The sequence below is a fragment of the Hemitrygon akajei genome, chromosome 6, assembly GCF_048418815.1.
Source record: "Hemitrygon akajei chromosome 6, sHemAka1.3, whole genome shotgun sequence".
Classification (NCBI taxonomy): Eukaryota; Metazoa; Chordata; class Chondrichthyes; order Myliobatiformes; family Dasyatidae; genus Hemitrygon; species Hemitrygon akajei.
In genome coordinates, this window is record NC_133129.1 from 99,085,784 (window position 1) to 99,110,033 (window position 24,250).

The 24,250-nt window shown below is 41.6% G+C and overlaps 1 protein-coding gene across 1 annotated transcript in view; it reads right to left on the reverse strand.

Annotated features, from left to right (window-relative positions):
• The window catches only part of LOC140729819 (uncharacterized), a 348,439-nt gene that overhangs the window by 48,676 nt on the left and 275,513 nt on the right, over nucleotides 1–24,250 (reverse strand). Inside the window, exon 5 of the mRNA XM_073050030.1 lies at nucleotides 4,898–5,011. Within this exon, the coding sequence (XP_072906131.1) occupies nucleotides 4,898–5,011 (114 nt within the window). The remainder of the gene's footprint in view (nucleotides 1–4,897; nucleotides 5,012–24,250) is intronic.

The window sequence follows — 24,250 nt, forward strand, 5'->3', positions numbered from 1 at the left end:
TAGGAGTTGCTCTACCTTTACAATTAGCTAAAGTTGCTAATTTAAACCTATATCCTGTTGTTAAGCTCTCTTTACAAATTTGGCTCCAGTTCCGCAAATTTTTTAATCTTAAAAAATTTAAACTTTGTAGTATCGTAATTACTTATTGTAATATCGTAATTACTTTTTTAAACCTTCTTGGAGTAATCCAATTTTTTTACTTTGGAAAAATAAAGGTATTCATTATTTTTTGGATTTATTTAAAGAAGGCAGATTGATGTCTTTTGAACAATTAGTCGATAAGTATTCTCTCTCATATTCACACTTTTTACAATATCTTTGTTAGACATTTTTTACAAAAATATTTAAGTAATTTTACTTACATATTAGAGGCTGACTTGTTATGAACCATATATGAATATGAACCCCTCGTTGAAAGAATTGGAAGAATTTATAATTTATTATTACAATGGGATAAGCGTCCTTTACTTAAGATTAAACAGGATTGGGAGAAGGAACTCAATTTGACTTTTATATGGGAGGATTGGACACGGATTCTGAAGCTGGTTAACTATTCTTCGATCTGTGCTAGTCATTGACTGATTCAATTTAAAATTGTACGTCATTACCATTTGACAAAGCAGAGACTTTCTAAAATATTTCCCAATGTTGACAAGTATTGTGATAGATGTAAAACTGAGATAGTTACAATGACACATATGTTCTGGTCATGTTCTATATTAAAACAGTTTTGGAAGTCAGTATTTTCAACAATTTCTAAAGCATTCAGAATCAATTTACAAACTAATAAATTGACTGTGCTTTTTGGAATAATTCCTCAAAATATCCATAGTATTTCTGTGTCTGACCAACGTGGTATTGTGTTTGTTATACTGATAGCTAGGAGGGCCATCTTGTTGAAATGGAAGGATATACCTGCTCCTACTTTGTCACAATGGTTCACTCAAGTGATGCTGTGTCTTATCTTGGAGAAAATTAGAAGTCGAACCTTTAAACATTTATTTGATTTTGAGAAGAGATGGGGCTCATTTGCTCATTATTATCATTTCAGTTAACTGATAGATTTCCTCCATGATCTAAATGTAAATTTTTTTTGACACATCTTTTTTTTCTTGTTGGCGGTTTGATGTTTATTTTTAAAAGCTTTTTGTATGACGCATGGCTCCAGGGTTGTACCTCCAATGGGTTTCTTTTTTTCCCTCACTTTTCTTGCTTAGTATGTTTTTTTTATTTACAAAAAATTTCAATCCTTAAGATAATTTCTTCTTTTTTGAGGCATTGTAAGTGTTGTTACTTCGATGTACTTGTGCTATTTTTGAATAATAATAATAATAATAATAAAAAAGATTTGAACAGAAAGGATTACAATTCTAATCATCCAGAAGACAAATTTTGTCCTTTGCAGTCTGTTTGCTCTTAACATATCTGTAGAATCCCTTAGAGTTCTCCTTCAGCTTGTCTGTTAGAGCAACTTCATGCCTTGTTCTGACCCTCCTCATTTCTTTCTTAAGGGTTCTCTTGCATTTCTTATACTCCATAAGCATCTCATTTGTTCCTATTTGCTTATATCTGCCATGCACCTCCTCTTTTTTTTCAACCAGGGCCTCAAAATCTTTTGAAAACCGAGGTTCCCTACACCAGTTATCTTTACTATTTATTCTGATGAACACATACAAGCTTTGTACTGTCAAAATGTTCATTTTTGAAGGAACACACCCCTCCAACTTTTTCAAACATATCTTTGCCAGAAAACAGTCTGCCACAATCCACACTTGCCAGATCACTTCTGAAACAGTCAAAATTGGGCTTTCTCAAATTTAGAATCTCTACCCACAGACCAACCTATCTTTTTGAATATTTACTTTGAAACAAATGGTATTGTGGTATTGTGATTACTAGTGGAAAGGTGTTCACTGCACACCCTTAGCCACGTGGTAAACTGTATAATCTTCCTATTGCTGGCCTTACTAGCATGGGTAGCAATCCTGAGATCACAACTCTGGAGGTTCTGCCCATTAATGTAGCACTTAACTCCCTGAACTCGCTTTGCAGAACCTCGACACACTTCCTGCCTATGTACCAACATGGACCATGACTTCTGGCAAATATACAAAAGGAAAAATAATAAACTGTGAGGGAGGGGAGAAAAAACTCTAATTGCAACTTTTTTGCCTTCTCTGACTGAAATCTCAAAGAGCAAAAGTCTCAAAATCTCCACTCTAACTTGCCACTCCAAAATCGGCTGCTCTGACAATGCCCACTGCACTTGCCCTGACTTACTTTAATTTGTTCTTGCTAATCAATTCCAAATGCTCAAAGCTCCAAACTACCATGAGTCATTGCCTTTCTGCTCAATTGGCGAACCTGAGTGAACTCCATCTTCTCAGGCTTCTAATCTCCAATCTCCAACTGAGTGCTGCTCAAAGCTGGAGCAGTGCTTAGCCAAACAGTCATAAGTGTAAATTGAGTGGAGCAGGGGGCTAAGCACACAGCCTTGTGATACACCTGCGCTGATGGAGATCATGGAGGAGATGTTGTTGCCAATCTGAACTGTCTGGGATCTGCCAGTAAGGAAATCAAGGAGGTATTGAGCCCCAGGTCTTGAAGCTTATTGATTCATTTTGAGGGGATGATGGTATTGAATGTTGAGCTGTAGTTGTAAATAGCATCCTGATTTGTGCATCTTTTCAGTCCAGGTGATCAGGGTTTGAGTGAAGAGCCAATGAGCTGGCATCTGCTGTGGACCTGTTGTGTCAGTAGGCAAACTGAAGTGGATCCCAGTCACTTCTCAGCAGAATTAATGTTTCATCACCAACCTCTCAAAACACTTCATCACTGTGGATTTAAGTGCTACTGGACGATAGTCATTGAGGCAGCTTACCACGCTCTTCTTAGGCACCGGTATAATTGAAGCAGGTGAGTACCTCTGACTGATGAAGCAAGAGGTTAAATATCTCAGTGAACACACCAGCCAGTTGATCAGCACAGACCTTTAATACTCAGCCAGGTGCCTCATCTGTGCTGGATGCTTTTGATGAGTTTACCCTCCTGAAGGATGGTCTCACGACAACCTCAGAGTCATTAGGATAACCTGTAACTACAGGTTACAGGCAGTTCTTGAATCACTTATCAAACTGGGGGAGTGTCTGAAGGAACAGTGTTAAAAATAACAGTTCTGCTTGGTGGAAGATTATCAGGTTGCAGTTTCTGTGGTCTGGCATTTTTTTGTGCTCTGAGATTGGTTAGTTGAAGCATTTGTTAGTTTTCAAGATGTAAATAGATACAGCAAGCAACCAAGAAAGACAAATATTAAAATGGACTTCATTGCAAGAGGATTTGAATAAATAAACCTTGCTCCAGTTGTATATTCCAGAAGAAATTGCATCTAGAATGTTGTCTTCCTCCCAAAGGAAGGGTGTACTTCTGCTCTTCCATCAAACAGAGTGCAGCAGAGGTTCACCCAATTGATTTCTGGATTGGCATATGACTTGGTTGAAGAGATATCCACATCCCTCTCCTGTCAGATTCCTTCCTCTCCAGTGCTTGATCTTTTCTACCCATCTGGCTTCACCTTTCAATTTCTAGCTATCCCCTTCACCTCCCCACCAAAGCTTTCAATTCTGGTGTCTTGCCTCTTCCTTTCCAGTGCTGAAGCAGTGTCTTGACCCATAGCTGTCCATCCATTTCCATAAATACTGCCTGACCGGCTGAGTTCCTCCAGTGTTTTGTGTGTGTTGCTTTGGACTTCCAGCACATACAGATTTTCCCATGTTTATGATCAGGCAAACTAAGTAATTTTGTTCTGCAATTTAGATAAATTAAAGGTGACCTCACTGTTAGGTATAAGATTCTTAAGGAGGTTGGTCAGGTGGATACTGAGTTAATGTGTTTCCTGTTCATCTAAAACCCATAGTCAAAATTTTTAAAAAAGCAACAAAGTTGGCCATTCAGAAGAGAAGTAAGGTGAACTTTCCTCATCATCATCATTATGCATGACATGGGCGATCATGGTTTATCCTCGAACATGATTGTTCCTGGCAATTTTTTTCTACAGAAATGGTTTGCAATTGCCTTCTTCTGGCCAGTGTCTTGACAAGATGGGTTACCTGAACCGTTATCAGAAATTGTCTGCCCAGTGTCAGTGGTCACATAACCAGGATGTAATTGCACCATCTTCTCATACACCCATCCACCACCTGCTCCCACAGCTTTACTTGACCCTGTTCGGGGAGGGGTTGCCAAGCAGTTGCTACACTGTGGCTAAGGTTGACCAGCAAGGTAGCGGAGGGAAGGAGCTCCTTACATCTTCTTTGGTAGCATGTATCTCCACTCCACAACCCAGAACGTTCCTCACCCAGTGGATAATGAAACTTTGCGTTCATTACAGAAGGACCGATCAAGGCTCAGCCACTGGGTATGTTCAAGTAAGGGGCTCTGGAGAGTGTGGATACCCAGAAATTGATAACATTTTTAATATGAAGAGACTTGGGGGATGGGGGTAAATCAGAGAAATAGCACAGAGCCATGATGTTAGTTGCCAAGTTGCCTACTCTTCTTCTACTGAATGTACGATAGATGTCATTCTGATTCACCAGGATCCTCCTTACATGTAATATGCTCACAGAAGTTACATGTATTAATTTTGTTCTAATGGATTTCCCAGAGTTCTGCTCTCTGCATCCATATCACCCAACTGTATTTAACACCAGGTTGAAATTCCATCATATAACATGATTCAATAATTAATAACACTTTTACATAGGAGCAGAGTAGAGTTAGAAACTGTTCTTTCATTTACTGGGCTTCAGGATGGAGGCAGGTTGATCTTCGTATGGTCTGTATAGCAAGAGACAGCAGGACAGTCAAAACAACAGCACCAAACTCACAACATACTCACCAACTTCAATTTCATCCTGTATACGTTCACAATAGGTCCCTTCATAGGGATCGGGGCAATCACATTCATCGTCATCATCATCCCAGATCCCTCCATTCTGGCATGGATTTTTTTCTGTATAAATAGATCACGAGTTTTATATAGGCATTTTTTTGGATTGAGCTCACATTACAAGTACTTCCTACAGACTGAAAACTGTACTGCACCTGAACAGATGCATCAATCTATCTTTAATCTGATGTTATGCACCAATTCTTCTTGACAGGAATATTCAATCATACCGAAGGTCCAAATTTCACACACAATGGCTGACAGCATGGTAGTGCAGTAGTTAGCACAAAGCTTTACAGTACCAGGGACCCAGGTTCAATTCCCACCACAGACTCCATTGTGAATGGACAACCCCTGATGCACCATCAATAACTCTGAGACGTGGGTTAAGGTAGGTTTTTACTGGCTGGAAGAAAGCACAAATAGCAAGTGACCAGCACACAACATCCTGGAGACTGAGGAAGGGTCTGTGCCTCCAATCGCCTTTATACCAGGGTCTCTGGGAGGAGCCAGAGGAGCAGTCAGCTGGGGGGGGGGGGGGGGTGGCGTGTCCAGACAGGTATACGTAGTTCACCACAACCCCTCAGGTGATAGCCTCCTCTGGACTCTCTCCAGTGACAATATATACATCCACCACCTGCTTTCATGGCTTCACGTGACCCTGGTCAGGTGGGGGGAGCGGAGGGGGCTAAGCAGGTACTACACTGTGTCTGAGTGTGACCTGTAGGCTGGCGTAGGAAAGGAGCACCTTATACATCCTTTGGTAGTGACATATCTACCCCCCATCACCCAAGCACAGGGAAGCAGGGACCAGTACAGAAAGGATGAGTTGCACCTAAATTGAAAGCGGAGCAATATCCTTGCAAGGAGATTTGTTAGAACTTCTAGGGAGTGTTTAAACATGTGTGGTAGGGTGGAAACCAGAATAATAGGGTCAGCATATGAAGGGATTGAGGAGAAGGTAGAGATTAGGTGAAGCAAATTTAAAAGGAAAAAGAGAAATAAATGTTTAATGAATATAAATACCAAAGATTCTGCAGATGCCGGAAATCCAGAGGACCACTCACAAAATGCTGGAGAAACTCAACAGGTGAGACAGTATCTATGGAGAGATGTCATTTTGTGCTGATGGGCTCAAGTGTATTTATTTCACTACATGGAGTATTACAGGATTTAGCAGATCAGTTAGGACCTAGATTAGTACATGGCCATTCTAGAAATTTCACTGAGAGAGGGGCAGAACTAGCAGTTCAACATTGCAGGACTCAGATGTTTCAGGGGTGTAAATAAGATGGTATTGTACCAGTGAGCAGGGAGAACATCACAGTGGCACTTAAGCTCATCTAGAGAAGCAATATGGAAGATACAGTCTCTCAGATAGAATTATACTCTAGGCTCCCCAATACCCAGTGGGAGATAATGGAACAGAGAGGTTGGTAGATGATGGATAGGTGGAACGTAACAGGGTAGTTGTTGTAGGTGACTATAATTTTTTTTTCAGTACTGACAGACACTTCCCTATTACCAGAAGTTTAGGCGGGACTGAATTTGTTGATGCATTTAATAGTTTGTAATACAGTTTTTTGGGTAATCCATTCAGAGAAGGAGCCATGTTGGACAATGTATTAGTAAATTAGCTTGGCCAGGCAATTGGAGTTTCCGTGAGAGAGCATTTGGGAATTGTGATCTAACTCCATAGGTTTTCAGATAGTTACGTATAAGGATAGTTATGGACTTTGTATGGGGGGGAAGGTGGAGGTACAAAACTGAGGAAAATGATTGAGATTGGCTTAGATGTAAGATTCATTTAAAGGCCGACTGGTCAGAATTCAGGAGCAACATGTTCCTGTGAGGGAGAAAGATAAGAATGGAAAGGAATCTTTCATGATGGGATATTTTGTCAATTTAGTCAAGAAACAAAATGGAAGTACAGTTTGACTTCCCCTTCTTCGAAATGCTTGTGGCTGGAAGTGTTTCGCCTTTTGGATATTTTTAGAATTTGGAATATATAATGAGATAGCTTGGGATCTCCATCATTTCCTTCTGAATTTATGTGTTACCAGTTTGTACCAGAAATGATTGGTCAGTAAGCCGTAGATCACTAGACAACAACATTAAGATCAAGGATCAACTTTATTCCCCATATATATTTACATGTATTAGGGATTTGCTGTGGTGTGTTGGTGCAACATGCAAAACAATTTAATAATTTTGAAGAATAAGGAATGATTTAAAATTAAAAATGTTAGTGTTTAAAGTATGAATATGAGGAGCTACTCACACCTGGAAAAGCAGACTTACTAGGGACAGTCAACAATGCTTGGTGCAGGGGAGGTCATGTCTTACAAACTTGATTTTTTGAACAGGTGATGAATATGATTGATGAGGGTAGGATATATCTATGAATGTTAGTAAGGCATTCAACAAGGTCCCTCATGGCATTGGATGGCACCTACATGGACATAAATAGGAAGTTCAACAAGGTCTCTCAGAGTAGACTGATCCATAAAATTAAGGCACATGGGATCCACAGAGGGCTGGTGGACTGAATTCAAAATTGGTTTGGCGATGGAAACATAGGATAGTGGCAGAGGGGTGTTATTCTAACTTGAGGTCTTTCATCAGTGGTGTTCCAGTGGTCAGTGCTGGGACCTCATTGTTGTGTATCTATTATTTCAGTAATATATCAGCAATCTTGTATAATATATATTCTTTAATCAAGCATTCTTTGTTATTTATATAATTCATTGTGGTTATGTGTATAAATATATGAATTGCAAATGTCACAATGCTACCATGTGATGAGCGCACATCTTGCTTAAAGTAAACTCGAAGTTAGACCCACATTTCAGAGTAACATGTCTTCCTTTGAATTAGTTTAATGTTTTGAAGTTAGAAAATATAACACATGTATATTTAAGATTTGGACATTCACTGTTCATTCATTTTCATAGATGCTGAGTTCCTCTTGCAGTTTATGCATGTTGCTTTGGTTTTCCAGCACCCACAGACTTTCTCTTGTTTATAACAAACATACTGCTGGGTGTACTTCACTAACTGCAACACTGCCTGCAATATGAGATTAAAATTGAAGGAAAAGTGAAGGTGATGGAAATCTAGTAAAATCTGTTGAAGTTTAATTCAAACATTAAGTAATGCTGTTTACAACCTTTATAGTTCTATTTTATGTAGAGCATAGAACAGTACAACACAGGAACAAACCTTTTGTCTTACAATGTCTCTGTCAAGCATGATGCCAAAGTAAATCTCGTCTGCCTGCACACGATCCCTATTCCTCTATTCCCTGCATATTCTGTGCCAATCTAAAAGCCTCTTAAACGTCAATATCATCTGGTTCTAGCACCGCTCCAGGTCAACCCCTCCAGACACCTCCCACTTTCTGTGTAAAAAGACTTGTCCTGGTCCTTTGAACTTTCCCTCTATCAGCTTAAATACATGTACTTGACACCTCTGCCCTCTAACAGTCTACTCTAATTGATTCTATAAACCTACTTGGTTTCCCACAGCCTCTGTTGCTCTAAGTTTATCCAATCTCTGCTTATAACTCACACCCTCAAGTTCAGGCAACATTCCAGGAAACTTCTGTGCCCTTTCCAAGGCCTCCACGTCATTTTCATGATGGAGTGACGAGATTTGCATACAACACTCCAAGTGTGGCTTGACCAAAGTTTTATAGTGTTGCTACATTACTCCAGATTCTTATGCCGAGTGCCCTGATGAATTAAGGCAAACATGAGGTACTCCCGAACACCCTATCTACTTGCTTGGCCACTTTTACAAAGCTATGGCCATGGACTGCAGGATCTAATTCAATTATACATCATTAAGTATCCTGCCATTAATCACCTACTTTGCACACGCATCAGACCTCCCAAAATGCAACAACTCTCATTAGCCTGGTTTAAACTCCATCTTTTAATTATTAACCAATATATAAGTAAATGAAATCCTGCTGTAACCCTTTATTATTGGACAGCTTTGTAATCACACTGCTGCATATTTTGCCACTAATATTTGGTTTAACATATTCTGATTTTATTAATGACATAACACGGCAGGATGGTTTGTAACTAATAAATAACACCAGAAATATTGAAAACATCCAGTGGTCAGATAGCATATGGAGAAAGTGAAAGATAATTCTGTAATTCAGGACAGGATGATGCACAAAACAGCCATTTTGCAGCAATATGAGCAAACTACATAACAGAATTAACAATTACCTGGTCTTTTAGCTGTGGTAGGACGCACAGTGGTTCGAGGAGTTGTAACGGCTGTTGTCAACATTGGCTCTTTGGTCGTTGAGGAGGAGGTCATTGTGGATGTCATTTGGCTTGTCGCAGTATTTGTGGTGCTCGTTGAAGTACTGGTCTGTGTAGGTGATGTGGTGGTTGTGGTAGATGTGCTGAATGGTGTGCTGGTTCCTCTGGTTGAAGTGCTGGACTCTACACTGGGCGTTTGTGTTGAAGTAATGCCAGCATTGTACGTCTTGTACTTTGTTTGGGTTTTGCTTAGTTGAGAGTCAGAAAATCCTCCAATAACTGGAATAAAACAAAGGAAAAGAGCAACAGTTTTTTGTTGATTTCATTTTTAACATTTTCACGTGGCTCAACTAATCTTGGAGGAAACTTCATTTATTATTTCAAGCTTTGTAAAAAAAGTTGATCTTTTATTAAAAGCAGCTGAAAGAAGATCAGAACTGAGTGCAAATCAGCTACAGATACATATTGAAAAGTCAGGCAGGTTGGCGGAGGGATTGGAGTGTTTCGGTTGTTAAGACGTGAAGTAGGATTGGAAGGTGTCGAATTCTGAGGGTAGAGTTAAGAAACTGCAAGGGTTACAAAAACCTTGATGCAAGTTATATACAGGTGTGTAAATAGCAGCCAGGATGTGGGGTGCAAGTTACAACAGGACATAGAAACGGCATGCAAGGGAAGGCAGGAGAATGAAGTTCAGAAAGGAATAATAAATCAGCCACGATGAAATGGTGGAGCAGACTCGATGGTCGGAATGGCCTACGTCTGTCGCTATGTCTTATGATATTTATCTGTTATTGTTAATAAGGCATTGGTAATCTTTGTGCTGATAATCCAGCATTTAACAAAGAGATGGAATTTCAGCAGTCCTCTTTTATTGGAGAGGAATCAATATTCAAAACAAACTTTTCAATATTTTTCAGTGCCTCAGCTGAGTATTGTAGCTAAATTCAGCTGCCACTCATTAAATTAAATTCTGAAATGCCAGAAAGACCTAGGTATCATTGTGCATAATTTGCAGAAGGTTTGTTTTGTAGGTACAGCAAGTTATTGCAAAAAGTAACAGTAAGTTCATGGCTTTGAGAACTGAGTGTAAACGTATGCAAGTTATTCTCTGTTGTGTGTGATGGTGTTGGTTCTCCTTTATCTCAGGAAGAATGTTCAGAGAAGAGTTTCATGACTAATTCCAGAAAAGAGTGAGGAACGGTTGGACAGGTAAGGGATGTGTCTGCTGATATTTCACAGTATGCAGGTAATCTGAGAGATCTTGACTAGGTGATTCAGCAAAGTTTAATATCATTTCCAGTACACAAGTGTAAAGGAGGATGAAATAATTGTTACTCCTGATCTGATGCAGCACAAAAAATAAGATGAATAAAACAATAATAAAAACACCATAAATATAAATGCAGAAGATAGTTTCTATAGTTTGATTCTATTTACGTAAGTTGACTAGGTACAAGAGGTCCTGTATATAATGTAACTTGACTGGAAATGATAAAGTAGTGGTGATGTGGTGGGTTAGTAGGTGGAGGTGTTAATCAGCCTTTGTGTTTGGGGAAAGCAACTTCGAGCCTGGTGTTCCTGGTGTGGATGCTACATACTCTTCTCCCTGATGGGAGTGGGACAAACAGTCAAAGAGATGTGAGCTTTTTCCAGATATAGATCAAGAGGAGATGTTATTTCAATCTTAAAGGGTGCATAACTAAGGGGTCAATGTTTAAGGGATTATTGATTTAATGTGCAGATAAGGTGAAAGTTTGTTCTCCCAGAGTTGTGAACCTTTGGAAATCTCTTCCTTGATGTACAGTGAGAACAGAGTTTTTGAGGAATTTTAAGGCTGAGAATAGATTGGAACGTGGTGATGTGTTTACAGTTAGATCAGGCATGATCTTATTGAATGTGAGAAGGGAATGAAGAAGTGAGTGGTTTACTTCCCCTCCTACCTCATATATCTGTTGAGGATGTTTTTAAGGATTGGACAAGGAATGAGGGTTTCCAGACATGTTAATAGTCTGGAGTTAGCAGAAGGTGTTTGAGAGCTTTTAAGAGCTTTAGAAAGTGTCAAGTGTTTTAACAGTTTTGGATCTTTTGACTAACAGTGGTTAGAAACTCTGGGGACAATTTTAACCTAATCCACCCAGTGTAACATTAGCAAGGTATTTTAGTCTGTCTCTTGCTATTGTTATGTGTGCTGAACAGACCTGATGGAAATGGGGTGAAGCGTTAACCATTCCCCCCCCCCCCAACTTGAGAACTATGAACTATGCTGCTAATGAGAGAGAGAGATGAAGCACAGAGGCAGGGACATCTGCTACAGATAAGAGAGAGAGAGAGAGAGAGAGAGAGAGAGAGAGAGAGAGAGAGAGAGAGAGACAGTTGATTTATGTATTATGGCTTCCTGGATTGTTTACCTTTCACTGCAAGGACGTTACTTTGCTTGTTAATATTCCTAAGGAGACAGCAGGAGTGGCCTGATTTGATGGACAGGGTCATTTTGAGTTGATGGATGGCTGATACCCTGTCAATGGGGATAAAAGACAGGTGTGGGCAGACACCCCTCAGACACACCAGTGGACACTGACCGAGTGTTGTGCATCCACGGGAAGGTGGGGGCATTGAGGACGGAATCAGGAGATCGGTCAACAAAGCTCACAGTGTGATGGCAAGGCTGGTGGGGACTTGGGTGTGTGTCCACTCATGCCAGAGTGAGGAGTCCACCACAGAAGAACGGTCTATCTGAGAATGGACGTGTCATGACTGAATGACCACAATGGTACGAAGGGATCAGAATACAACAGAAGGTTTGCTGGCTGTATTGGAATATAAAGTTGCATTGTTTGCTGTGTAACCAAAACTATGTAGTCAGCTTTGTGTTTGCTATTTGCTATGTATGTATCCAATTTAGTGGGAGAATGAAATCTCTGTATTGTCTCTGTACTATTGAACACATCAATGCCTTGAGAATGTAGCTAACAGTGAAAGTAAGCAATGTAGAGATAACGGTGGTAGACAGGATCGTGAAGTGGTGTGATGGTATGGGACCAGTTGGGGTGCTAGAACAAGTATATGCTAATGCAACTAAGATAAGAAATTACTATAAAGAGTGCTCTGAACTAGGGATCGGCAGACAATTAGTGACACGCTCATTGATTGTCTCAGCTTTTGTTTGCAAATAAAGGCTTAAACTTCTCGAAGAATCTTCTGCGTCTCCTGGTATTTCAAGAAACCACGACAAAAATTGGCGACCGCAAAATGACCGGAAAGAGACCCGCGGAAAGGAAACAGCAGATTGGGGATGCTTCCCAGTCCTCTAGGGACCCCCACAGGGCTAACAGAATTAAGGGTGCACCCAAACAAAAGGTAAGCGCTTTTTGCGACAATTTGGACTAAGAATTCTGTTGGTTTTGGGGAGGTCTTGGAGTCTCAGAAGTGTGGAACCACTGCCAAAGGGTCTCTCCGGTCCAAAGAATCTGGCAAAATTGGGGGTTAACGGGAGGCTCAGAGGATTGATCAAGAACACTGCAGTGAGGGTAAGTACGAATAAGTTAATAAGAAGTTAAGTGAAGAAAAATTCCACGTGGTGTTGGTAAGTCCCTGTGGATACCACTTTGTATGAAACCAAGGTCTGAACGGGCAGGGAAAGGAAAAATAGAGAAAATCCTCGTGGATACCGCCTTAAGAGATAAGGGTCTGAATCGATGAGGTGCATAGAGAAAATCCCTGTGGATACCGCTTCGTATAAAACGAAGGTCTGAATGGGCAGGGAAAGGAAAAATAGAGAAAATCCTCGTGGATACCGCCTTAAGAGATAAGGGTCTGAATAGACGAGGTGCAAAGAGAAAGTTCTGTGGATACCGCTCAATGTAGAGGTCTGTATGGGCAAAACAGAATAGGAAACAAGGACAGTCCAATATATAGTTTAAAACGCTGGTAGATAGACGATAGACTAGGCATAGAATTACAGTAAATAATATTATCCAGTAAACGAACTGTGAATCTCCGAAATACCTTAAAAAGAGAGAACAACATGACAGGTAAAGGAACGGCAGTAGAGATTCTGAGCAAAAAAATCCCGGTAAATAAATATGAGATCACAAAAACTTCAGAAAAATGGGAAAAAAGAACCAAAAACCTGGTCACAAAATGGCCAAGAGAAGGAACATTTGATGTAAACTTGTGCAAAGAAATGGAGGCACTAATTAAAAGTTACAAACCAAAAGATAAATCTAAGAAAGGAGGGCAAAAAAGAGAACGAGAAATGGAAGTGCTAAAACTCTTCAGAACGGAGGGAGAAAGGCTGAGGAGGACAGGTAGAATATTGATTACAAGCGAGGAAGACACTAAGGTGCTGGCAAAACAGCCTGTTAGAGAGAGAGGAAGGTACAGTGAGAAGCTGGCTTCAGGTCCGTACCCAGATGTGAAAGAAGCAGAAAGACCCCCACCCTATAATGAGGAAGGAACCCCTAAGCAGTGCCCCCTGCTGACAGGAACAGTAAACATGCAGGGAGAAGTACAAGTTTGGGATAATGAAGAGGAAAAAAGACAATACGAGAAGGAAAAAGTGGAGATATGGAAGGAGATACAGGCAGAAAGGATAAAGGTGGAACAGGCAAAGAGAGAAATGAAAGAAGAGATTGAACGGATGAAATACTTGAGAGAGGAAAAGGAGTATGAGGAGTATCAGTTATACCATAGAAATCAACAGACTAGAAAAGGAAGTGGCTCATCAGGGCAAGAAGAGATGAGGCATTCAAGAGGAAGTGGAAAAAAGATAGGAGACGAGAGTCTTGGAGAAACACAAGAGAGAAGGGAATCAAACACGAGTAAGGATCATGAGGAGTCCCTGCCACAGGTGTACAGACACGGACAGGAAGAAGGAGAAGGTGACTCATTGGAGGAGCAAGAGTTAAGTGGAGAGAGAGAGGATGCAAGAATTTGTGGGGAAGAGGTAGGAGGCAGAAGCCTAGAAGAGCAGAAGGAGGCAGTAGGGAAGCAACTTGCAGAAGTAGAGAGAGAGCTAGATAAGTTACTGAGAGGGAATTGCCAGAGGAGATGTGAAAAATACTCCAGGGGCCAACCAAGTATTGAATCAGGACAGAAAGGAAGGACTCCACCGGAAGACCGAGGGAAGAAGAGGACCCCGGAGAAATTTGTGTGGGAGGCAGTAAAGACATACCCTGAGACGGATGGGGAGTCAGGGGAGGAGGAGAGCCAGGGCAGGTGGGAAGAAGGAGGAAGAATGATGCCATTGTTAGTTAAAGGATCAAGACAAGTGCAGAATATCCCTTGGGGATCCCAGGACCTAGAAGGCCTGAAAAACACTTTGCACAATCTACATGAAGGAGCAGGGAAATGGATTAGAGCCTTTGAAGAAGAAACGGTGGGACAATTATTGGCTATGGGAGATTTGAAGGCACTATTGATAAGGTTGATGGGAACCTCCAAATTTAACAAACTAATGGAAATGGCTGGCATAGTAAACTCGGAACGACCCGAGAACTGATGGAGATGGGTTTGACAGAGTGAGGCAGAGGGTATGGCAGGCCCTCAGGAAGCTTTATCCACCCAAAGTGGACCCCAAAGCCTTAAAGGGGGATCCACTGGGAGACACTGAAAACCCAGCAGCCTACATAGAAAACCAGTTGAAAAGGTGGAGACTGGAGACTGAGCAAGAGGTGGAAAATAGCTTATTTATCACCACACTGTTCCGACATAGCATTTTGGATGCAATGCCTCCGCAAGTAAAATCCAAACTGGAGGAACTGACGTCAATGACCCCACAAGAATATACAGACCACGTAGTCCATGCCATTGAGAAGTACCGGAAAGACAAACGAAAGTTGGCTGAGCAGCAGAAAGAGGTGCAAAGAAAGTTAATACAAATGCAGCTCGAAAAACTCAAAAAGAAGGAAAAAGAGAAAAGCAAAAAGATGCTGCCAGCAGCCACCGGTCCGAGTACAGCCATCGAACTGGATGAAGCACCGCTATATGAAGGAACCGATCATACTGTAGGACAAGGGCCAGAAAACCCCATGCCAATAATCAACGTCTTTGGAGGAGCATTCCCACAAATGCCCTGTCAGGAACAGACTAAATTCAAACAGCCCAGACAGGACTGGAAGTCCCAAGGAGGGGGACAGAGGAGCTATGGGCAGAGGGGACCAGTGAGGAAACAGGGGGAAAGAGAGGTAGCGAGATTGTGCTGGGGATGTAATCAGCCAGGTCACATGAGAAGAGATTGTCCGTTTATACCATGGCCTGTCACACACCAGCAGGAACCGATAAGAAGGGAACTAAAGTTTAGCCAAGGACCAGCCCCCACAGGCCCAAGCAGACCTGGGAACCCCTATGCGAGGTATTAGGGGTGCCCCGAGAACTCGAGTGGGAAGGGACATTACCCAATGATAACAAGGGAGGCAGATGAGGAACCCATTGTTCAGGTTATATTAGAAGGGCAACTGACACCAATGATGATAGATACTGGAGCCACATACACTTGTATACAGCCACAGTATGCCCTTCACCTTCCCATGTCTGGAAAGTTTATTAAGACGGTAGGGTTCTTGGGGAAAACACAGTTGACATAGTGCACGGCTCCACTGCAGTTGAGAATGGGAAATAAAGGAATTGATTTGCCGGTGCTAGTATTTAAAGGAACTCCGATTAATTTGTTAGGCAGAGATGCCTTATTGAAACTGGAATTAAAATTAGAATGCACCAGAAATGGGCTGAGTGTGGAAAGAGCAGGGGCTCAATTGATAGTGCGAGAAGACAAGAAGGCTAATGTCTTTTGGATAGGAGACATCACAGATCAGATTCAGGAAACCTGGGAAAAATGGAAAAAGGGCGTGCAGGCTATATTACCCAGGGTAGTAACGCCCAAATCTGAGCTACATTGTACAGTGATTTTTGACAAGACTCAGAACAGGGAGTTAGAGGAGAGATGGCACCTGGAGGCATGTACCCAACAGCACCTGGAAGGGGAGGCTGTGATAATTGGGAAGCAAGGGGCAGCTTTACAAGTTCAGTGGAACACCTTTTTAGAAAAATGGTACAGGATACCAGAGGCTGCGCCCCACATAACATTGTTGGTAAACAAGGAATATCAGTCTAAAGACTTAGGACCCTTAGTTAAGAGTGCTGAAACCGTAACAGTGTGGAGGAAAATCACGCCAGAGGTGTGGATATCAGAAGATAACAATTGCATTAAAATAAAGGTAAGTGTAGATATGGTAGGGACAGTGAAAGAGGTAGAAATAACTCCCCAACCACACATGCCATTGCTGGGAAAGGAAAGAGGCCAGCAGAAAGATAGAAGATTAGATGAGTTGCCATCTATTCTGTGGTCACAGCATGACACGGACATAGGGAAAATAAAAACAGCTAGTCCGGTGGAAATAAGGCTGAAAAGGGGAACAATTCCACCCAGGAGACCACAAAACCCATTAAGACCAGAAGCAGAAGAGGGAATAGCATCGACAGTGCAGGGGTTGCTTGAAGGAGGAGTGCTTTAAAGAACAAACAGTCCATGCAATACCCAGTTGCTGCCGGTCTTAAAAGCAGATACATCTAAATGGAGATTGGTGCATGATTTGCGAGCGGTAAATGATGTGGTAGAGGACTGGCCAGCAGTAGACCCCAACCCACACACACTTTTGACTAATGTTCCACCAGAAGCAAGTCACTTTTCAGTGATTAATTTGTGTTCAGCTTTCTTTGGCATTCCTCTGGCCGACCAGTGTCAGTATCTGTTTGCATCTACTTACAGAGGTGCTCAGTATACCTATACCAGAATGCCTCAAGGGTTTAAACATTCACCACATGTTTTTAATCAGGTGTTGAAGGCAGACCTAGAGGGCATGCCATTGGAAAGTACATTGTTACAGTATGTGGATGACCTGTTGATTTGCTCCCACAGTAAGGAACAGTGTGAGCAGGACACTATAACTCTGTTAGAGAAGCTGGCGCACGGAGGACATAAAGTATCCAAAAAGAAACTGCAATTTTGCACGCAGCAAGTGGAATACTTAGGCAGGGTAATATCCCAGGGAGTGAAGGCGATAGCACCAGATCAGATTGAGGCAATAACTAAGGCCCCAAAACCCCAGACAGTAGGGCAGATCATGACGTTTTTGGGAATGGCAGGGTACAGCTCAGATTGGATAGGAGAATATGCTGAGATTGTGGCACCTTTGAGAAAGATAATGAAAGAAGCAGGACATACAAATTTGAAGAACGGCTTACAGTGGAATGAAGAGACAGAGATAGCTTTCAATTCTATTAAGCAGGAATTGCAGTCAGCACCAGCATTAGCTTTGCCTAACTACGAGAAGGTTTTTCATTTGTATGTATCCAACCGACAGGAGGGTTATGTCACAGCGGTTCTAACACAAGAGACAGGCACAGGCAGCCGATAGCATACTACAGTACGAGACTAGATGAGGTGGCTCAGGGGTATCCACCCTGTTATCAGGGATTGGCGGCGCTGTACTATGCATATGAAAAGGCATCATCTGTAACCCTGGGCTATCCTGTGACTCTGTACACACACCACAAAGTAGCAGAATTGCTGGAAAGAGGGAAATTTGTGCTGACACCAGCCAGGATAGCAGCGTATCAGATGCTATTGACATTTCCAGACATAACTATACAGAGATGCACTACCAGTAATATAGCCGATTTTGTCCCTTTCGTCTATGAAGGAGAACCCCATGATTGTGTAGGGAAGACGATGGCATTTACCAAATTGAGAGCAGATTTAAGGTCAGAACCACTAGAGGATGCAGATAAAAAGGTTCTGTTTGTAGATGGCTCTTGTTATAGGGATTATGGTGGAAATCATGCAGGGTTCTCAGTAGTGCAGCAGGATCAGTCGAGCTATAAGATTATTAGGATGGAGTCCTGTCCCCAACCATGTTCCGCCCAACTAGCGGAAATCAAAGCCCTGACAGCTGCATGTGAAATGATGGAAGGTGAGAAAGTAGACATCTATACTGATTTGGCATATGCTCATGGAGTATGCCATTTGTTTGAGGCAATGTGGAAACAGAGAGGTTTTAAAAAAAGCAGTGGAGATCCCATACAACATTGTCAGCTAATTCTAGACTTAATAAAAGCCATAATGAAACCTAAAGCATTGGCTATAGTAAAACGCCAGGCACATAAAAAGGGAAGGGATGTAATAACAAAGGGAAATCAAGCTGCGGACGAGGCAACCAGAAAATCGTCTGGATGTACATCAGCTGTTATTGCCCCCCAGGTAAGCCTAGCTCCAGAACCTATGGTAGAGGACCTAATTGAAATACAAGATAAGGCAACTTTGGCAGGACAGACAATGTGGAGACGAAGGGGGGGCCAAGCAGAACCCAGAAGGCTTGTGGAGCATGGAAGACGGTTTGTTGGTAGTGCCCACCCCTCTACTGATGATTCTGATTTCAGAAGCACATGGGATTGACCATTGTGCAAGGGGGGAAGTGATAAAGAAAATAACTAAGGATGGTTTTTGGTCACCTTATTTACAGGCTTCACTGGACTTTGTCTTGTCACAGTGCGAAGTATGCACACAGAAAAATGTTCGGAAGGGAATTACAACCCCAATAGGTCACATTCTTGTACCCGAAGGACCATTTAAACATTTAGTGATCGATTACATAGACATGATAAAGACAGTGAGAGGGAAAAGATACATGCTGGTAGTAATTGATCGATTTAGCAGATGGGTGGAGGCGGTACCTTCAGGAGATCAAGGGGCAAAGACAGTGGTAAAATTTCTGACAAATGAAGTGATCCCAAGGTTTGGAATACCTATAGAAGTTAGCTCAGACAATGGTTCAGCTTTTATCCAGAAAGCGGTCAAATTGGTACTACAAGCGCTGAGGATAAAGCAAAGATTTGGATGTGTATACCACCCTCAGTCGCAGGGCATAATAGAGAGAATTAATGGAACCCTGAAAGCCAAACTGAACAAAATCTGTGCAGACACTAAACTTAATTGGGTCGATGCTTTACCGTTAGCATTGATGAGTTACCGCATGCAAACTAATCGAATGACATGCCTGACACCGCATGAGATGCTCACTGGGAGGCCCATGCCAGTGCCCCAGTGGAGATGGCCGTGTAAAGGACTTAGTTTGGAACAATTGGAAATAGAATTGAAACAATACATGCAGCAGTTAACTATGATACATAGGTCTATTTATGCACAGGAAAAACAGAAAGAGCCGGAGACCGTACAGGCGGAAAGACCGATCAAACCAGGAGACCAGGTTTACGTGTGAGTTTTTCGGAGAAAGTGGAACGAGCCGAGAAGGGAAGGACCCTTTACGGTGACCAAGGCATCACCCACCGCAGTTCAGGTAGAAGGACACTCCACCTGGTACCATCTGAACCACTGCACGAGGGCAGTCCCGCAAGGGCAATCAGGTGAAGTGTCCGAGGTAAGTGATGTGGAAGAGCAGTTTGCAGGAGACAGACAGGATGAACAAGAAGCTGACACTGCACCTCAGGAGTTTGATCAATTAGTAAGGGAAATTTTTGATTCTGAGGACGGGCCTGAAGACCCTCAGGATGTGGTGGTGGATAGTAGTGCTTCTTCAGATAACGGGGATGACCTGGGAATGACCAGTCGTGCCCCTGGGGACAAAGCACCCACATACTCCAGTGCAGACTTGGAAACCATTAGTGTGGCAGAAATGGAATGGGACTGTTCAGTCCCCACACAACCTACAGAAAAGAAGTAAGAGGAGCACAACACTTACCTCCTTGCCATGGTTACAGACACGTACTAATCAGTGGTATCAATGGGCAACTTACACCGCAGGAATGATGAAGAGACAGAATTGCCCTGTGCTCAAGGGAAAGCCCCACTCAGCAGGTAGTTCCCATGCCTTATAACTCCTCCATTTGCATGCGGTGGCGGAGAGAGTATAGGGAGCAATGTGAACGACAGTGTCCAGGTCCGATTAAGGCTTGCTCCCTGAAGCTTTGTGTTGTAACAGATCCCTGCTATCAAAGCTGTATGAGAAACGCACCAATGTGCCCATATTGGTGTATGTTATATCAGGCTTCCTCGCAGTCTGATCAACGCAAGCTTGCCTCTGACTGCAACTACAGCAGACCATGGGCTATAAACAAAAGAAGCCAGACACCTACACTGGAACAGCTTATAATGCAGTATCAGTTGAGCTATGAATGTTTTACGAGGAAAGGTGCTCGTCCAGTGGGTCATTTCAGAAGTAGCTGCACTCAGATGTGGGATGTAACCCCAGGCGAAAGACTCATAGTAGGTTCCCCTCCACCCGAAGGTGCATTGGACGCCCAGACCAACCCCTTAGTGGACCCCTGGTGGCTGTGTGGTAAGGAAGGAGGTCTAAGATCCACGCTTCCCATCAATTGGGCCGGTACGTGTTCACGTGTTATGCTACTTCAAGAAGTTATAGTATCCCCTGAAATACACTTCAACACTGATATCTCTGAACAGCAGACACTATTGCGGAAAAGGAGAAAATATGAACCCGACTCGATGATCTGGATAGATAGTATAGGACAGCCGAGAGGTATACCTAATGAATTTAAGGCAAGAAATGAGATTGCTGCAGGCTTCAAAGCATTTCTACCCTTGATAGGAACTATTAAGAATGTTGAATGGATAAATTATATATATTACAATCAGCAAAGATTCATCAACTACACCAATGATGCACTGGAGGCCTTGGGAGAACAGTTAGATGCAACTAGCAAAATGGCGTGGCAGAATAGACAAGCATTGGACTGGCTGTTGGCAGAAAAAGGAGGAGTTTGTGTGATGTTTGGAGAGAAGTGCTGTACTTTTATACCAAATAACACTAGTCCAGAAGGATCGTTTACTAAGGCAATGTATAAGTTGAAAAGTCTAAGAAAGGAAGTTAAACAGAATGCAGGGTTCGGACATCAGTTATTTGACTGGTTAGAAAGTAGACTCGGAGGATGGGGAGCATGGCTGACTAAAATAACAATAACTGTCAGTATTGTATTGTTGAGCTGTGCGCTTGTGCTGTGCTGTTTTCTTCCTTGTCTCAAGTCTCTTGTAGTGCGTGCTGCAACCAAACGATTTCCGATGCTCGTGGCGATTACTGAAGCAAGCTTAGTGGAGAAAGAAGCACCGAAGATGTATTGTTACAGCCTACAACACCTGCAGGATGAACAAGAGCAAAACGACAGTGTGGGAGTAGATTGTAAGGGCTTCTGAGTTTTTTTTTACTGTCTCAGGTACAAAGGGACAGGTTTTTGGCTCAGCGGCCCAGGGTAACAGGGAGAGAATACTTTGAGGTCTTGGCGCAGAAAATTATAGTTTAACCCGAGATTTGGGAATAAGTGCTTGAGTTTATTGGGGCTTTTGTGCGCGGACTCTTACTCTTCTTTCTCTGTGTGAGACCCTATGGGTCTCAAAGGGGGGATTCATTGGAGTATAAAGTTGCATTGTTTGCTGTGTAACCAAAACTATGTAGTCAGCTTTGTGTTTGCTAGTTGCTATGAATGTATCCAATTTAGTAGGAGAATGAAATCTCTGTATTGTCTCTGTACTATTGAACACATCAATGCCTTGAGAATGTAGCTAACAGTGAAAGTAAGCAATGTAGAGATAACGGTGGTGGACAGGATCGTGGAGTGGCGTGATGGTATGGGGACCAGTCGGGGTGCTAGAACAAGTATATGCTAATGCAACTAAGATACAAAATTACTATAAAGAGTGCTGTGAACTAGGGTTCGGCGCACAATTAGTGACACGCTCATTGATTGTCTCAGCTTTTGTTTGCAAATAAAGGCTTAAACTTCTCGAAGAATCTTCTGCGTCTCCTGGTTATTTCAAGAAACCATGACAGCTGCAGCTGCTCAATCTCTCTCTCTCTCTCTCTCTCTCTCTCTCTCTATCTCTCTCTCTCTCTCTCTCTCTCTCTCTCTCTCTCTCTCTATCTCTCTCTCTCTCTCTCTCTCTCTCTATCTCTCTCTCTCTCTCTCTCTCTCTCTCTCTCTCTCTTTCTCTCTCTCTCTCTCTCCAACAACTTACAATACAACAACCGCAACTACCTCAGCACACATGAACTGAACTGAACTCTATATTCCTTTATGACAATTCATTTACCCCTAGACATTGATAGAGCTTGTTTATTATTATTGATTATTATTCCTACACTTCTATGTTTATTACTGCTAACCTGTTTTATATGTATATTTGCATTTTTGATACTGTATTGTGTAGTTTACTAATAAACACCTTTAGTTTTTGGTACCACCAGACTCCAACAGATTCTTCTATTTCTGCTGGTCTGTAAACCCAGTTACGGGGTACGTAACATTATGAACCTGAACAGTTAGCTGTAGTATAAAAGAATTAGCTGACAGCTTTTCTATTTTGATTGGTTAGAATGGGTTGTGTTCAGAAAACCAACAACTGAAACACCACTTAATTGACAGGGTTCTTTATAACAGATGAAAATTAAAATGATTTCAGACTGAAATTATGAAAGAGACAAGCAGTTTGATTTATCAGCTCCATCCTGTATTTATTATTCAGTCAGTCGGGTTCTTCGTATTGTTTGCTTGACTGGGGAGAAGCGAACTTTTGCTCCAGCTTTCTGTATATCCAAGGTTTATCTATCCTCTTCACACAGCACCTGAAACTCGTGCATCCCATTCATATCGGCAACAATGTCTATCACAGGCTTCAGATAAATACAAATACAAATCTCACAAAAATAATTTTAGAATATAGATTATATTGAAACTTACCTAAGACTGTAGCAAAATAGAGACAGCAGTAATATATAGTGTTTATCTTGCATATTCCTCTTTTCATTTTAAAATCCAAAGCAAAACTAAACCTGAGCAAAACAAAGAGGACTAAAATTGGAACTCTAGCTTTTCTCCTTCATAGGTGTCTTCAGTAAAAATGAGACACAGTTCAAAACTCTGGTGATCAATTGTTTACTGAAGTGGAAATGGTGGAACAGAAACTAAATTGTGCCAAAGTCTATAATCGCTGACGACTGTCACCTTTGCATCTTGGAATTTTGTGAATCTTACGCCAAGCCCCATAATTCAATAAGGAAGTTATTACCCCAGAAAATGATGCAGATAAGAAATAGAACTATGTTCACTGCAGCTCCCAGTATCCAGTGGGAGGTTTACACAATACGAACACCTTTCACTGGACATTGCTTTCCTTTTTAATACCTGAGCACCATTTTGTATTTCATTGTTATTTTATAATTGATTGCAGCTCTTCCCATCCTTTAAAACTTGACAGTTGTCAAAGCATTTTGTAGTCTTGAAATACTGGGTCACGTCATAAAATAAAATGTTTTGCAATTTTCAGAACTGAGGTAGACTGAGAATTTTATCCCCTCCTGACTGACTGTGTTTGCCCATGATCACTCCCTTACCTGGTTTCACTTATCAAAGTTCAAAGTAAATTTATTATCGAAGTGTATATAGTATTTGTTACCTTGAGATTTGTTTCATTACATGTAGTTACAAAAAAAATTAACTACAATAGACTTTCTGAAAAAAATGTACAGTGGATTCTGTTAATTGGGACAAATCATGGCCAGTAAATTTTGGACCAATTAAGCAGCTGCCAAAATTCAAATATTTTTCAAAAAATATTACATTTGATGTGTTAATGGGGCTTAATATCCATTTTTTCGGAGGAGCTAGTGACTTAAGCTGCCATTCTCGACGATGACATCACCAGGAAACCGTCAAGGATGTTTTTAAGGATGGGACAAGGAATGATGATTTCCAGACATGTTAATAGTCTGGAGTTAGCAGAAGGTGCTTGAGAGCTTTTAAGAGCTTTAAAAAGTGTCAAGTGTTTTAACAGTTTTGGATCTTTTGACTAACAGTGGTTAGAAACTCTGGGGACAATTTTAACCTAATCCACCCAGTGTAACATTAATAAGGTATTTCAGTCAGTCTCTTGTTATGAACCTGAACATTCAGCTGGAGTATAAAAGAACTAGCTAACCACTTTTCTACTTTGATT